Here is an 18,536-nt window from a genome sequence, read left to right on the forward strand (position 1 = left end):
GAGCAAATCGCAAGTTGCCCTATGCCCCGATACCCAGCCATCAAAACAACCAAATCAACAAACGTCCTCAGCGAATCAGTCCGAACGCAAAAAAATAAACATATTTTACCCGATCCTTATTCACATCCCCGATCGTCTCCGATCGGTTATCATCCCGCATCCGACAGATCTCGCCAAGGTCGAACGATTTATTGGTTCGAAACACATCCTCAAAACCATCCACATTATGCACGATATCACTTTTGCACAGTTTTCGTTTGCCTTGGATCGTGGCACCACCACCGCTTCCCCCGAACTTGACGGGTTTAATTCGAAAATTTCCGAAAAATTCATGAAATTTGGCACTGTATTTGCTGTACTTTTTCACACGATCCACTTCGATTTCGTCTTCCACCGAACAGAAAGCACATTTCTCCGCACTGTACAATCGACCGCAGTCTTCACAAATATTCTCGTAGATATTTTCCTCGCACTTTCTCAGTTTTCCGTAATCACTAGCGAACTCCAGCCGTTTCAATGTCGCATTTGCCACATTCTCGTAGATGTTATTAGGACACCAACAGTCACCGGTTTGCACACAATCGCGAACACCACCGTCGTCCAAGCCGAGCAGCTGCACACTACTGTCTTGGCTTCCAGCTGCACCGCCGGTATGACGTCCAGGCTGCCACTTGTGATCGCAGCCGCCGTCATCGAACTCACGATCATCATCATCACCGTCATCTCGGTAGATGTGTTTGTTTCGTGCAAGTGATCTTACACCTTCCATGCTAGCGATCGCCGTCGAACACTGGCGGCGGTGGTTGCTTGGTGACGTCGCCGAAGGCAATTCCAAGGATCTGCTATGATTGTTCGAGCTGACATGGCGAGCCACCGGCGTTGGGTGACTTTTGCGTTCGGAATTTGTTGACATCATAAGAATGATGGTTTTGATTTAATGCCGCTTTGTTTCCGTGTTCTTCGGATGGCCGATCGCACATTTCTATGTGTATGCGTCTACTGTTTGCTTTATGACGGATGATCTTCACAATACACTTTATGAGACGGTATGAAGTGAGCGAAAGCACTAAATGAAAGTACTTACAGATGGAATAATTACTACCGGAAGGAATCTCACAGTTTGATGATAAATATGAAGAGATGTTGAAAGCATCAATGAGATCATTATAAGGGTTTGACACAATGTCAGTTTCATAGCACATCGATTTCAAAGAACTTAAACTTTATATGATATTGTAGTAGTAGTAGTTTTTTACGGTTTCAAAAGACATCAATTCGTTCAAATGAGAAAAAAATTTTTAACGGTAATGGCTTCAGAGATTTTTTGAATTTCAACTCAAACAACAAAACTCTCTAAAATGCTGACAGCTTTCGAATTTGATATAGATTTGATTAAATAGGGAATAACAATTGCTTGAAATACCATTGATAGCAATGCATCAATATTTGGAAAACTTTCAAACATTTAAAAAGAAGTTTAAGATATTGTAACAATCATAAATTAGGGAATTAGAATTACACAAAAATACTTGAATGATCGACAATATCAATAATATTATGAAGTACGTGTAAGACGAACATCTTTCACAGAGTTTTCTCACAGAGAGTTAGAATTTTGTTTTTGACCAGAAGATGGATTTCTACCTAAAAGCTTAAGCTTACACACTAAATAATTATTACCGAGTCTTAACAAAAATTGGTTGAGGTTTGTCGAGCTGAAGTTTCAGTACATTCATCAAAAACTGTTAACTGACCATTCAGGGGTTAGCCAAATTGGGCACATAATCGGTTTTCATATGTTTACGTTTCGTCTTCGACTCATCAGTGCATAGCAGGTAAAATTGATCTGCTTAATGCAAAACTCTGTTGTTCCGTTTGAGCCGTTAAACAGACGTACAGTTTCAGAAGTTTCAACAACTGTCAACTGTAATAACATCACTGAAAAATTAGTACATAATAAACCTCTTTGCTAAACCTTTCATTGAGCCTATACAGAAATTAATGATAGAATTGTTTTAAACTTCTAGTAATTACGATATAATTAATTAACGCTTTGGCATTTATTGCTCATGACTGCAATTACAGCAAACAATGTTTTAAAGTATTAGTTATATCAAATCATTTTGATGAAACAAAACACGAAAATATTTGTCTACCATCTTTGGAAAACAGCTATTGTTCCAAATAGAAGATATACCATTTTCTACGCTGTCGCAGAGCGAAAATTCAAAAACGAAATACAAAAATATCATGCAAATCATTCTCGAGATACAGTTTTACAGTTTTAATGATGCTATTGTGTAAGTAGATTTCTAGAACGAATGTACTGTTTATTTTTTAAAGGTAGCGGAAAGGTATAATCCACGATGTAGAATTAACATTGATGGCGTTATACGAAATTAAGTATGGCGCCGAGATCGACGCAAATAAACATCGAAACAAAACGTAGCAACCGAACGTGATTTGACGGATGATCCCGAAACGCTCAATGTTTACACTTTTCTTTTCCATATATTTTTGTTTAAAAAAATGACAACCGAACTCACATATAGAAAAATCTCGCCACCTGTTCATGTACTATCGTGAGTCTAATCAAAGTGTGAATGTATTGGCGTAGTTTCTGGGCATCAGCTCTTGTAGAGATTTTTAGCAAGAAAACTCAACTCAGGAACTGTTTTGTCTGTTTGTCGCGCAGCTTTTTTCGAATGTTCCGTAAATCACCATAATCCGTGAACTGTGGAATATATGGAATTCCATAAAATTGAAGTTAAGATTGGAAGCCTCAACAAACTCGACCGTGGCTTGTACATATGTTTATTTCGTATGTGAATATTTCTGTACACACTGCATCCGTGTGTGTAACAGAGCTGTCAAAATTTTGCGTTGTTTTCTTATCACTTTTTGCCTTTCTCATATAGAAAGGTTATGCAATCACTGTGAAAACCGACTTTTGAACCGAGGCCCGGAGGACCGAGTGTCATATACAATTCGACTCAGTTCGTCGATTACGCAAAATGTCTGTGTGTGTATGTGTGTGTATGTAACGTTTTTTTGCACTAACTTTTCTCGGAGATGGCTGAACCGATTTTAAAAACTTAGTTTCAAATGAAAGGTCTAGTGGTCCCATATAAAATTCTTGAATTTCATTTAAATCTGACTTCCAGTTCCGGAGTTATGGGGTAAAATGTACAAAAATATGAAAATATGTTTTCTAATTTTACTCATAGATGGCACGACCGATTTTCACAAACTTAAGTTCAAATGAAAGGTTCTGCGGTCCCATACGTTATTCCTGAATTTCATCCGGATCCGGATCCGGAGATATAGGGTAAAGTGTATTAAAAACATTATACCATCACTGAAAAAGGGCGAAAAATCGTAAAAAAAATGTCTAAATCGACCTCAAATCTTCTCCAATTGATAATTTTGATCAGTAGACGGTCAAACAATCCGATTTCGGTTGTTCTTTCAAGAATCGAAGAAAATAGTTTGAAGAATACCACAGTACGATATATGATAGTATGATTGATATGAGAAAGGCATCATTACACCACTAGGTGTATTAAAACAGGTTTTTCATTTTTTTTGTAAAAATCACAGTTTCCGAAGTACAATGTTACCCATTTCGAGAGTTGCTCTGCTGTTTAACATGAACTTTATTCATGATTCATTCGTAACAGTGCCCATCAAAGTCATTCTTATTGCCTCAAAATAGACAAAAATGACAAGAAATAAGGCCTTTAATTTAAATCTAAAGTGAAGAAAATCGGTTGAATGGTCTCTGAGAAAACCGAGTGCACTTTTTCTTCATTTCACGCACATTTCACCCCGTTACTCCCGAACCAGAAGTTCGATCCTATGGGATCAAGAGACCTTTCATTTGAATCTAAGTTTGTGATAATTCGTTCAGCCATCTCCGGGAAAATCGAGTGCACATTTTTGTTACACACACATGCATACACACACAAACATTTGTTAAGTTCATCGAGCTGAGCCGAATGGTATATGACAATCGGCACTTCGGGCCTCGGTAAAAAAAAGTCGTTTGCATAGCCTTTCTATATGAGAAAGTCTAAAAACCTATTAGAGACAGTTGGATTGGATTCTTTTATTCAGAATGAGTGACAATTTTAGGCTCCGATTTGTAACATCAACTTTTCAAATCTATTGTCAGACAACACATATAGCGAATATCAATGTTCTTCAGTTTCAAGAATAACTCGTATGAGTTATAAGGTTGCCATTTGAATCCGTGTATATTGAAATATCATAGTGAAACCAACCGACAAATAATATTCATGCAAAAGAATAATTTTTCTGTAAAATTTTCGTAAGTCCAGCGTAATTCTCGATTTTAGCATAATTTTCGTAACTGCCGAACTGCCTGGTGAGGTGACATCCTTTAGATTCTATTCTAAATACATTCGTTCCCATTTACAAATGAACTCTGCTTCGATAGATATCTAACCTCACCAAATTAGATGAATAAACATCAAATAATATGTTTACGTATCGTCTTCGACTCTCCGGTGCAGAGTTAACAATTTAATGCAAACACTAACCAAGCGAAAAGTTTGACACCTAAATTATGTGCGCTTATCGGTTTAATTTGAACTTCTAAGTATGCTCTAGCAATAACAAATGAACTGCTCCGCACTGACAAGACAAAAACGAAACGTAGAATATTAAAAAATGTTTCCGTAGTACCCAATTTGTTTTAGAAATTAATTAACGTCATTGAGAGCTATCAGTGGTTTGTTTACATGTTCAATCTAATAAGGTTTTAAAACAGACAAACATCACAAATGCACTCATAATGAATAAAGTTCATGTTTATCATGCACCGATGGTTGGTTTACATTTCCAATTACACGAATATGACATAACCTCACAAAATGAACAGACATGACAGCCGCCGGTGGTTTGTTTACAGTTTAAAAGCTCATCGGAGGTTCATCGTTTGGATTATAAAAATTGCAAGTCGCCTCACACTAAACAGATTTATACAAATATCGTTCATTGATACTGGAAACGCATGCAGGACATTCTTTTTAGTTCTTTTTTCTGTGGAACACGCTTTAATTTGGCCCTTTTTCAATTTTTAATTTGTAGTCGTATAACAAAACAAATCACCGGCAGCTGTCAAAGGTGAACTTGATTCATCGGCAATTAAATTTTTTATCGTGACGTCACCAATGAACAAGAATTCATCCCTGACAGTTCAGCGGTACTATTTACAAACAAGCTTAAACAAAATCGAGGAACACATCTCAAACAATCATCTTTACACTTCACAACTAGCCAATTTTTTTTAAATAAATCTCTGAAACGAACTCTATTTAGGCGATATGGACCGCGAACAGTCTCATTCGTTTGTCACTGCTAACCTCAATCGGATGAACACATTTTGACAGTTCAGCGGTACTGTTTGTAAACAGCCTTTTTTTCTGTTTGTTTGTTGACAAATGGATGAGACCGTTTACGGTCCATATCGCCTAAATAGAGTTTAAAAACATTTGTTAACGATTCGATACGGTTCGTTTCAAAGATTTTTCAAATAAAAGTGGCTAGTTGTGAAGTGTAAAGATGATTGTTTGAGATATGTTCCTCGATTTTGTTTAAGCTTGTTTGTAAGTACAGTACCGCTGTACTGTGAAGGATGTATTTTTGTTCATTTGTGACGTCACGATAAAAAATCTAATTGGGTTTTGCACGAACATGTCATAACCTTACAAAATGTACTTTTTTTGACAGTTGACATGTATTTTTTTACAGTTTAAAAGTTCATCAGAGGTTCATCGTTTGAATTGAAAAAATGCAAGTCGCCTTACACTAAACAGATTTATACAAATATCGCTCCTTGATGCTGGAAACACATACAGGGCAATATTTTTAGTTCTTTTCACTGTGAAACACGTTTTTAACAAGCCCTTTTTCGTCATTTTTCGATTTACAGTTGCAAAACAAAACAAACACGGCAACTGTCAAAGATGAACTTGATTCATCGGCAGTTCATTTGTGTCGTCATCGTGCAAAACCTAATTAGGTTTTTTATCGTGACGACACAAATGAACAATTATTCATCCTTGACAGTTCAGCGGTACTGTTTACAAACAAGCTTAAACAAAAATCGAAGAGCACATCTAAAACAATCATCTTTACACTTTGCAACTAGTCACTTTTTTAATAAATTTCAAAAACAAACCGTATTCAATCGTGAACAAATGTTTTGAAACTTTATTTGAGCGATACGAACCGTGAATGGTCTGATCCAATTTGTCAATAAACAAACAAAAAAAATCTCTGTTTACAAACAGTACTGCTGAACTGTCAAAATGTGTTCATCCGATTGAGGTTAGCTGTGACGGTAAAAAACCTAATTAGGTTTTGCACGTTGACCACTCGAATGAACTGTCGATGAATCAAGTTCACCTTTTGACAGCTATCAGTGGTTTGTTTACATATCTATTAACATGTATTCAAATTAGAATGAAGGCAATGAACACATAAACAAACCACTGATAGCTGTCAAAGTTGATTCATTTTGTTCATTTTTGTGAGGTTATGTCATGTTCGTGCAAAACCTAATAGCAAATCAGCGTTAGCTGTCAAATGATGTTCATTCCGTGAATCAGGCTTTGCACGAACATGACATAACCTCACAAAAATGAACAAAATAAATCAATTTTGTGTTAAAAGATATGCACGGAAAGACCGAAATCAACATTTTGGCGAAAAAATTAGTTGATTTTCTGATTTTAGTTAGTTATTTTTTGAGACAACTAAAAAATCTTTCTTTTGCTCAAATAGATTTTTTAATTCTCAGTCCCTTAATAATTATAAAATATTTGTTGAAATGGCTATTTTTTAGTTGAATTCACCAATTAAACGTGCTGTGCCATTTCTTAGCTAAGGCACACTTCATTTCCATTCAACTATTTTTTAATTGAATTAGAGAAATAAAACCAACCAATAAACCAACATAAATGGTTGAATTGGCTTCTGCAATTTGCACCTATATGGTGCACTGTCACCGAAAAAACGTTAACACCGTAATGACTACTAGCCACTAGATGGCACACTACTAAAATTTCTGATTCGGTTGTCTTTTCTATATTGGCAGGTATAAATATGATGTTGTATTGGATAAAAGGACATAAACAAAGCATAACTTTTTTTTCTGTTTCGATTATAGAGGTTTTAAACTTAAAGTCATTCACTTCTTCGTGCCAGAAAAACTTTCTGACCCTATGTGCGGGGTTGGGAATCGAACCCTGGCGGGCTGCGTGAAAGGCATCGACTTACCCATCACGCTACACCCGTCCCCAAACATAAACTTCATTTTAAAACATTTTTCTTCTAAATCGACTCTCTCACTGAAAACTTTGAGCACTCGGAAAACAAAAACCGAATACAAGTAGTACACCGGACAGCGTAGCCCGGAAGGTTGGAAGATACAAAAAATTTCATTTAACATATACAATTAGATAAAAAGATTATTACGCACAATCGCTTCAAATGCGCACAAATTCTGAATAAATACGCTTTCCACTAACAGTTTACGGCATTTTTACACATCGGTTTAGAAATTGAAATATGGATATATCGTAGCACATGCGGAAAACATTAAAAAATTTGCAAGCAGTTTCAACAAGACTGTCCTTTTAAGCTTTTCAATGGATTATTTTGCTTTGACACTTCTCATGAGTTTTTAGCTAATAAACTTGTTAATAAAACCAGTTTCATTTTTGTTTTCCATGTGCTGTCCTTCAGCAATGATGGTGATAGATAAATAGAAACAAATTTCCTAATTTTAATAACAAAATTAGTTGCCAATGAGAATTTCGTGTTTGGATTAAAATTTGGCTGGTTTGTGTCAAGGATATTCGCCAACTAAACACATTCTTTAAAAATAAGAGTTTTTTTCAGCAAAGTAAATTCTCAATTTTAACTAATTTCATAGTAATTTTGGAAATTTGGTTGTTAAAATCAACTAATTCAAAAACAGTAATACGAATTAAGCGCAGAGCACGGTCGTTCCGTGTGTAAACAAACCATTGATAGCTGTCAAAAGATGAAATTGATTCATCGGCAGTTCATCGGTAGTTCATTCGAGTGGTCATCGTGCAAAACCTAATTTGAATTGAAATTAATTTATTACTAGCTTATTCATGGAGTCAACTTCCAAAACTTGAATTAAAATATAAACAGATCACCGGTAACTGTCAAACGATTTCATTCGAGATGCCATCTTACGAAATTGCATACTCTTCGTGTAGGTCATAAGTCGGTGTGGTGATTATTGAGTGCGAAGCTGGTCACTGTGAACTTATTAGTTCAAAAGCTTACTGTATTTCAAATGATTAAATCTAGGAATCCTAGATTCGAAATGTAGCATTCCTACATTTTACTACGCATCGTCGCTGTCACTAAACAGTATGTCGACCAAATGAGAAAAATATCTTACTTTGCTAGAGGACATAACAAGTACATTTTTAGGTTAGTTTCGCGCGGAGTGTGGAACCGGAGCATGATGGTGAAGGGCTTGTTAGCTTCGTCAGCTGCATAACCCATCCATTATCGGTCCGATCTTGAATTGCAGATCTCCATTCATAAAACAGTAAACCGAACCATGATGTTGCATTCGTCAGACTCACTATGAATGAGGTTCGTTGTGTCGGAGTTTTATATGCGCATCCTACTATTTTTTTTGCGCGCGAACCGCTTCAGTTGTGTTTGAGTTAATAAAATCGTTTCGATGCCAGGGTAAAGTTACTAATTGTTACCCATGTAGGAAGCGTTTCAGTGCAGCAAAGAAGTAGCTTCACATTATGTAGACGAATGTATTTTTAAGTAACTATAATGCGCTAGTCTACCTTTAATAAAAATCTTGCAATGATAAAAAAAAACTATAATACAATACAACGAAAACATAACTGCTTCAGATCGTCGGCCACCACGGCGGTGGTGGTGGCGTTGCTGTCACTCACCGTCTGCCGGTGGCTGCTTGGATTGACGGTAGAATTAACAAGCTTACGGTGGTTTGCGGTTGGAAAACTACCAAACGCTTTCACTCTTAATGCGCCAAGCGGTGCGCCATTTGTACTCGATTTCACACGCCAGTGGTACCGAGTGAGGTGGGGTGGTGAGGGGGAGTTTCAGGCAATAATGATTGCTTGAAAGTGAAAACAATAGTATTCCACCGCCGTGTAGCAACTTGAACCCACCAAGGCCCATAAGGCCTACGGAATCGGTTGGTTCCCTTAGTTCTGCGGTTGGCTCATTATCACTTCATTAAAGGGACAGTTTGTGGTGATTGATGATTGCCAAGTTGGTATCAATTTGAAGTACTAATTTTTATTGGTTGGTTCTATAATTGCTCCACTACCATCTCAATGCAATTTCAGTTGACGATTAATTAGCGAAAACTTTCAGTTGAAATAAACAACTGTTGCAATGGTTTGATGAATATCTCTGTAAAAGTTTCGTCACTGGATTGAGAAATTAATCAAATAAAATAATTCCATGTACCCTTCAGTCAAACAACGAAAAGCACCCAACCACACGTCGGTTGACTCGATGCGACAAGGCATATTTAATTGATTCAATCAGACGAACGCGTAACCTCAAAGGGCATTTCCATGAAATTTGCCTTCCGTTGCGCAGTGAAGAGGCTGGGTTTTATTAGTAGGTCGGCTATGACCGGCAGATGAGTAATATTCTCACTTTAATGGTTTCATATATGTTTTGAAACCTTAGTGACATGCAATAACGGCATTCATCGTGCGGCATGGACAGGTTCTTAAAAAAATCTGTAAAACTCACTTATACTACCTGTTATTTTTCATCGGGTGTTAATGGAAGCAAAAATATGAACCCACACAGTACGGAAAAATCTTATAATTTTACATCATATAAGACACACATGAATGAAGCGTCGTATAACAACAAAAGGTCGATAGCAACAGCGCGACTCGAACCAAGAATCATCAATTCACAAAGCACGTCGGTCAATCGATTCAGCCACAGAACCCCATATCTGCTTGATGAATAATTGATACATATAAATCCATACAGCGGCACTTGGTAGCCGAGTATAAATTACATTCGGAACTTGTAAAATTCTGTACGACTGGAATATTGCGTCATTTGAAAATTTAAGTAATTATGAATTATAACGTTTGTAGAATTATTTCACCTGTAAAATTAACATTTTTTAATCGAATATAATTTATTAGTATTGTCATGAAAATGACGAAATTTCCCTGAAACAAACTGACAGAATGGACAAAACTTTTGCATTCGTTTAGATACCGATCAAATGCAAACCTTGAATTCGTTCAATACTAAATTCTTCTTCGATTTTGGTGATATCTACGGTCTCAGACAAAAGATCAGACCAAAAGAAATTGAATTTTACAGTTGACTTGATCCCTCATACGATGTAATTCATAAAGACCTAATTTGCCAAATTTCATTTGTAATGACTTAATGTTACATTAGCATGAATTTTACTGGTTTCGTATGTAACTTGCACTCGGCTAGTAGGCGCGACTGTATAAATTGAAATGCACCGTTTACCAGCCAAGCAGATGTGTGTATCTGTGGCACAGTCGAAAAACGGACGTATTTTGTGATCCAATGATTCTCGGTTCAAGTCGCGGCGGTCGTTACGATTATTTTTTTATTTCAATGAAGTTAGTGTGCTGAAATTTTAGACACAATTTTAAATATTCTTACACGTAAATTTGCTCGAGCTGCAACGCTCCATTCATGTGCATCTTGTAAAATGTAAAATCACGTGTTTTATTTTCTAAGTACCCAGTACACTCTCTGGAGGAAAAACCTATTTAAAATATTAAATCTACGTTTAACGTTTAACGAAATCAAAAAATTCAGTTGGGTAATGTCAGAGACATGACCGGGTTGAGTTGAATACGTATAAAACCGACATGAGTCTTTAGAAACTTCTTAGATGTTTCTTATGATGTAGTTTATATGAAGGCGACTATTTCATTGAATATTGATAAAATGATTGTAACTTCATTTTTTGCCATAACTGAGTAGAAACATATATTGGAGAATCCAAATGAATGATAAACTTACCCTTCATAGGGGTTCATGTCACTGACGATATCTAGCCAGCGACTGGCACCAGTAGAGAAGGTGACAAGCGATTACAAATACACTCTCCTACTCAGTGCTTGAGCGGGAAATAGGTATAGAGCGAGAAGACCTCGTTGGTTTTTTGTGAGCTCAAATTCGTTCCCGATAGCAAATCTAATATGGCCGAAAGCATAGAAAACAGTTGTTTAGAATCATTTCATTGATTTTAGAAAGTTGCGATAGAAAATATTTCCGTGTCAAATGTGCAAAAATGCTTTCGATTTAAGAAAGTACCACCGATTTAGGGCAAATGACGTACAAATCTGATCGGTCAATAAGTCAAAATCGCGGTTTCTCTTCGATTTTGAAAACAGTTTATTATTAACGAAATTGTCAGTCTCACAATTGGCAGTTACCGTTGGCAGTTAGTTCGGCAATAATTAGCAGTTATTTAATTTAGGATTGCTGAAACATTCTGTGATGTGCAAATTTCGGCAATTTTAGCCGAGATTTTGCATTAATACTTAAGTGTATATTTTAAGTTAATTCAAAGTGAACTTTGAAACTTTGAGACTTTGTGACTTTGGAATTTTGGGACTTTGGGACTTTGGGACTTTGGGACTTTGGGACTTTGGGACTTTGGGACTTTGGGACTTTGGGACTTTGGGACTTTGGGACTTTGGGATTTTGGGACTTTGGGACTTTGGGACTTTGGGACTTCGAACTTGGAATTTCTACTAAAATCTAGTGCGTTTTCCTCTGATTTTGATTTTGCAGCCAATTATAAAAAAATTTCCAGATATGTAATGCCGAAATACTCAGTAATCGTAAACTTTGCGGACAGTAACTTATGATTTGGAACTTTGAAATTATAAAATTCGAGATTTTAATTTTTTCAGATTTTTTCAATGCTATTTGAGGATTATAATATTTAATTTGAGATTATAGATTTTAAATTTGTTATCCCGTTATCACAGTAGTGAAGTATTTCCCCTTGTGCGAAAAATATAACCTACATATCATATCCAATACGTGAAACTGCTCTTCCATTGGGCTACCCTTGAGATGTGCAGAATTAATATCTCACCAGCAACCTGATGAAGTAAAATGGTGAAAGACATACAAAGGGCGTGGTCGAAGAGGATCCATTTTCCAATTTCCTGTTATGTGTTGACTCGTGTCAGTTCTAACATCCACAACTATGTAAAGCACTTTATCACTTTCTTAAGCTTTATTAACATACAACGGGTTCCAGTGTTGCTAATAGAGCGAGAACCCAGTGCATGCAACACATTCTCGAGCGAGTCACTCACAAAAAGGTGCATTTTAAACACGAGTTGTGTTTTCTTTTGGATACGATAAGTGAGAGTCAGCAGGAGTAAACACTTACTGCGAGTGGGTTACTGCTGCGAGTCAGCTCGTTCTATTTCAAATTATGTAGCCGAGTACTGTGCTCCTGTTACCTCTGTGTATGAAATTCAAGTTAAGTATGGATATTTTTGAAACAGCTGCATGAAGCATGCTTTGTTATTGTTTTTTTTTATTGTCATTATATTTGCTTCTAATCACAGCATGATCGAACTTGATCAGATTGCATATTAATCCTCCGCGCATAGAAAAAACGGTATAAGAGTACGAGTGGGAGCAAAATTGTGAGTGGGAACAAGAGTGCGAGTATTTATGAGGAACAGCGTAAGTAAGAGTGTGCACACCGACGAGTTGGCCAACGAAAGAATGAGCGGTGAAATATGCACGATAGGAGTGCTCGTTGTTTCATCGCCACTCACAGAAGAGCACTGCGATAACAAAATAAAGGATGGAAATAACCATGGCAAGCACACTCACACGGGAGTTTTAGATGTATTGATGGCACACGAGTGAGAACTATTTGCATAATATGAGCGAGCTTTGCAACACTGGCGACATCTGAGATTTAACATGCTTTCATCTCCATTAGTGTTTGAATGATTACTTTTTGCTGCTTATGCTTCAGTCAACTCTGGATTAGAGCGTTACTCCTTCAAGATTTAGTAAGACTTTCCATTAATCTATTTCGTCATGATTAATCATAGAAAATATAATATCTACTGGTCGAAAAAAATCCTGTGATTTTACACCCTACATAATGCATATAAATGGAGCGCCGCAGATCACACAAAATTATATGCAAGCACATGTAAATTTCTGTGATTAAGAAAGATCATGGCTTGAAGTTTAAAATAATGTAAAAAAAATTCAGCGACAGCGACTTGAACCGTGATTCATTAGATCGCAAAGTATTTCTGTTAGTCGACAGAATCACAGATGCACAGATCTGCTTGACAGATAATTGGAACATATAAATGCAGCCTGCGAAATTGAATTAAATGCGATATATGGTCACCAAACAGGATTTTCCTTCCTTTGACAAGTGAAATTTTCAGAAACTGCATCGTAACGTTTGCAATTAAAAAAATGGACAGAAATTTTTGATTTTTCATGCGTTTGTCTTCACCCGCACTGACGAAACTACCCATGCAGATTATCGAAAGAAACCCCGTTTCCGGACGGCCCTGAGCGACAAGAAGCTCTTGAATGGGGAAATTTAAGGCACGAAATTCCTGCCAGTAGTTGCGTCATTCGTCAAAAAATACCATAAGGGCGAACACGCGGTGTTCTGGCTGGATCTGGTATCAGCCCACTACTCGAAGCGATCGTTGGAGGAGATTCCTTTTTTAGGATCTGTGCATTGGAATTATCATTGATCTTTGTACGATAGGTTAGTTAGAAGTCCTTCCAAATATGAGTTCGAACTGATATTTATCAACGCAAAATTTAAGCGGTTCAAGTATAAACTTTAATAAATCCAATCAAAACGAACACACATCCGTACACTTCACTGAAATTTTCGATTTTTTCCGAAGAAGACACTTTTCACCCTGATTGTCACAGCACAAACAATACATCCATGATTCATCCCATCTTCACAGAAGAAAACGCACTTGACGCAGCGCGGACTAGGCCTGCACTGAACTGGCCGGACCACGATTCCCGATTCACGCAATCCATCCTCACTCGCAAATTGTCCGACGTCGACTAAGCCAACAGCATCATCTTCTTACGACACGAGTTCTGCAGCCGGGCGTCAATCAAGAGAATTTAATAAATTTACTTTTTCAATTCCGTTCTGACTAAATGCGTATCAAGAAGGCGCGCGCAGTTAGTGGGCATATCAAAGCGCAAATAGAGCGACGCCGCCGCGGTGGTCCCCGGTAGCGAAGGAAGACCGGCGGACGATATCGGAACCCCGACTCCACTGACATCACAATTGACTGTCTGTACTGAACTGGACACTGATGGATGGGCTGAACTGAGAGTCAAACTGGGAGCCACGGCTTTTTTTTTGTTGTTGTTGCAAGTAGGACTATTAGGATGAATGCAACATCTCAATTGCTGTCGAAGAGTTACCCCCTTTTCGAACGACAATCGTAGTGACCATTGGTAGGACCATCCATTCAGAGGTGCGCAGTTGTAGGTAGTCGGGTTTCAAAGTCGTACCGAATTGGTGACTTTTGGTTATGAAGCTCAAGGAGAGGTAAATTGTCAGGATTTTGCGACTGTGTGTTGACATAAAAAATTTGTTCAAGAAATCTACTCGCACAGTCCGTGGACAGATCCACTTCCCTGCAACGCCAGGAAGTCTGCTGCGTAGAGGAAATGTGCTTCCATTCCTGGGACCTGGACATCACCCACCCGGCCCGTTTCATTACATCTTCCAGAAAGAGAGAGAAATAAAAGAGAGACCCGCGTCGCTGCTGGCTAATAAATTAATGTGAACCAGCCTGCGGCATCTCAGCCAACGAACGCTAGGAACTGCGGTGGAAAGTATTTATCGCGATCGTATCTCGGTCGCTGGGGTTAATTTAAAACGTCGCTTCAAAGCCTGTCCCTGCCCCTGCCGGTTGTTGTGGAAAATGTACAACAAATTCACTGGCAATGGTGGAATAGTGCGAGCTGAATACTTAGTAATAATGCACAATATGCGTCTTTATTCACGGTTTTCATCAAACGACTGACGGTGGCCGGTTAATGGGTGCAACTTGAAACGGAGCAACATGATTCACGGAACATGGACCGTAAGCGTGCGGTTTCAAATGTGTACTCTGTAGTACATGAGAGGCTGCACGTGCGTGTGCGTGTGTGTGCGAGGAATGCCTGTCAATTAGTAGCAATTTGCTGATAATGTTACGAGTGCAAGTCTGGAACCCGTGGGAAGGCTTTGGTGAATGGAGTTAATTGTTTGAATATTGTATGTGCCGTTCATGTTACTTTTAGACGAGTGATTTTCGACTTAGTTTGTTTACGGTCAAAGGCAGAGAAGATTCCGAATCTTTTTTTCCGGTGAGAACAAAACATTTTTCGAAATCACTATATCTTGCAATCGAAATTGTAATACTCATTTGGTCTGGAGATTTCCCTCCGTGTCACGAATGCCCTTTGACTTGTGCGATGATGCGTCGTCGTAAAGCAAAATCACGGTTTATCTCTGTATTAGGTTTTTTATCGTGACGACACAAATCAACAAGTATTCATCCTTGACAGTTCAGCGGTACTGTTTACAAACAAGCTTAAACAAAAATCGAAGAGCACATCTAAAACAATCATCTTTACACTTTGCAACTAGTCACTTTTATTTATTAAATATCAAAAACGAACCGTATTCAATCGTGAACAAATGTTTTAAAACTTTATTTAGGCGATACGGACCGTAAATGGTCTGATCCAATTTGTCAATAAACAAACAAAAGAAATTTCTGTTTACAAACAGTACTGCTGAACTGTCAAAATGTGTTCATCCGATTGAGGTTAGCAGTGACGGTAAAAAAAATAATTCTGGTCGATTTACACAGATCCCAGATTTTCGGTTAAAATCGTTCATTTGTTGTTAGTAGCGAACGCCATTGTTAATTTCACCAGGTTTTAGAAGCTCAAAGTAGATATCACAGGTCTGGTCACACTAAACAAACAACATTGTCAGTATAGATGTGGCAGACTACTAACAAAGAAATGGAGCATGTTTAAAACAACAAAACAGTTAGTAGAGTTTTTAAAATGATTTATGTTCATTCCAAGCTAGAATATGATTGTTTTGAACCAATTTCTCCCTTAAATATAAAAAAAATACTCACTGTTTGATTTGAATCTAAATTTTGGTTTAATTAAACGAGAAATTTAGTTGCTCCCGATGATTTTTCTGTTGAAATAAACTAATTATTTATTGCATGTCAACCAAAGTTGAATTGACGTTATCGAAATATCCGTGTTGACTCAACCCTGCTGTATCTTTATTTCAAAAAAGAAATAGGTTCAATTTATCTATGATCTTATTTGTGCACTGATATAGCTAAGTTTACTGTTCAAATGAATCGTAATAGTTTTATTTCTAATAAACAAGAGCATTTTTCCAGCGAAAATAATCCAAGGCATTCTTTTATCTCCCACGGATGAAGTTTTTTACAAGTTTTAGAAGTAACATTTATTTGCTTCTTTAATTTCCTAGGTATTTCCAATAATTCAAGCGTATGTATCGATAATTGGGAATATTTTTTTTTTAAATTGCATAACATTACATAACACATTTTCTTTGCCAAAAATATTTCATGAAGGATCTCTATTTTTACTGATGGAGCACCGAATCGTTGGATGCTATATAAAATTTAAAAAATCATGGCTTGATCGTTGTATGTAAATAATTCGATCAAAGCAAAATTTAAAAAAATTATATATTAGAAAACAAATAAAATTAGTATCAAACACTACTTTATAAATTAGTTTGAAAGAAATCATTTTATTTCTAAAATCAAACAAATATGTATGGTTTCAACAATCAAAAGCGTTAGTTGAAATAACTAATTTCCTTAGAATTTATTTCAACTAAAAGGTTTTGTGAATTAAAAGCGTTACAATAATTGACTTTAACTCGAGTTCGTTTCATTTAAAACTATTTTTTAAATTGAATTAACTGTGAAATTGTTTGTCAAGAGATTGACAGGAACGCACAAGTAAAATATTTGTTATTCTTATCAAACTATTGATTGAAACAAACTAATCCATCGCGAAATATATCATGTTTTGTAGTTTCAAGTAGCAATATTTGCAATATCAAACCAGATTTTCTTTTGTCACTATTTCAACAAAAATATTCGTGGGTTGAAACCCAAATTTGGTTATTTTTACAATTTTTTTCTCTGCTTGTACTGAAACTATACTGAACAGCACAGATTTTGTTTTTAAACATTTCCCTGCTGCAGGATAAAATAAAAAGCAATGATTTGTTTTGTTTTTGATGTGAGAGAAGGTAACCCCGATAGCCCATATACTATTGCCGCATTATGACAGCAAATAATCGCTAGTTGGCTTTTCAATCGCACTTGAGACTGAATTAAGGCAACATATACGGCTATTCAAAGATAATGCTTATTTATGGCTGGTATGCATTCTGAAAGATTTCAAACAGATGGGCTGTAGAGCTATAAGCATTTTTGGTGTTCATAAAAGGCTATTTTAATTCTATTATTAGTGCTTTCTGGTTCCCTGGGAAGTGTTCTTAGTTGATTGCATTTTGATATAATCTGTAAATAAAGTGAATTTGAAGTGCAAGGCTTCGTTTTTCAACCGCAAATGCAGAATTGTAGTTCAACAGATTATAACTTAAATAATTTTAAGCAAAGATCTTGACCGGACTGTTAAAGCACCAAATCCTTGGATACTAATTAAGATACCAGGGTAGGATTGTGGAATGTGCATAATTCAATCGTCTTGACAAAAGTGCTAATGCATTATTCAAAAGCTGTAAATTTAAATAACAGTAGTATCGAAAATTACCGTGCAATTTATTTTGAAAGAAATCATTTTATTCTAGAAACAAACTAGAATGTATGATTATTACAAACAAAAGCGTTAGGTGGAATAGCTGAATTTAAGATCATTTATTCCAACTGAAATGTTTGTAAATTTAAAACGCTACAATTATGCCCTTTAACTAGAGTTCATTCATTTGAAACTAATTTTTCCAATTGAATTTACTGTGAAACGGTTTGTCAAGAAATTGACGGGATCGCACAAGTAAAATATTTGTTATTTTATCAAGGTATTGATTGAAACAAACTAATCAATCGGAAAAATATGATTATCATGTTTTGTAGTTTCAAGCAGCAATATTTACTATGTCAACACAGATATGCTTTTGTTACTATTTCAATAAAAAGATTTCGTTGTGTGAAACCCAAATCAATATATTTTTAATTTTTTTCCCTGCGTGCACAATAGGGATCCAGAACAATAAGAAGAAGCAATTCAAAGAAGACAGTTATCTTGCCCCGTCATACAGGCTCTTTGAGCATAGCTCATGGTTTGAGTTACGATTACTCAAATTCATAAATTATGTCAAA

The 18,536-nt window shown here is 36.5% G+C and overlaps 1 protein-coding gene across 5 annotated transcripts in view; it reads right to left on the minus strand.

The window, feature by feature from the left end:
* LOC131425766 (uncharacterized) overlaps positions 1-14,168 on the minus strand; it is a 35,563-nt gene extending 21,395 nt beyond the window's left edge. Inside the window, exons 1-2 of one of the 5 annotated variants that reach the window (XM_058587909.1) lie at positions 13,979-14,168; positions 110-1,022 (exon numbers count right to left, since the gene is read on the minus strand). In XM_058587909.1, coding sequence (XP_058443892.1) covers positions 110-916 — 807 coding nt within the window. In that variant the 5' untranslated portion in view covers positions 917-1,022; positions 13,979-14,168. The other 4 variants (XM_058587907.1, XM_058587906.1, XM_058587910.1 and 1 more) reach the window with 4 other exon arrangements.
* Between the last annotated feature and the right edge of the window lie 4,368 nt (positions 14,169-18,536).

The sequence above is a fragment of the Malaya genurostris genome, chromosome 1, assembly GCF_030247185.1.
Source record: "Malaya genurostris strain Urasoe2022 chromosome 1, Malgen_1.1, whole genome shotgun sequence".
Classification (NCBI taxonomy): domain Eukaryota; kingdom Metazoa; phylum Arthropoda; class Insecta; order Diptera; family Culicidae; genus Malaya; species Malaya genurostris.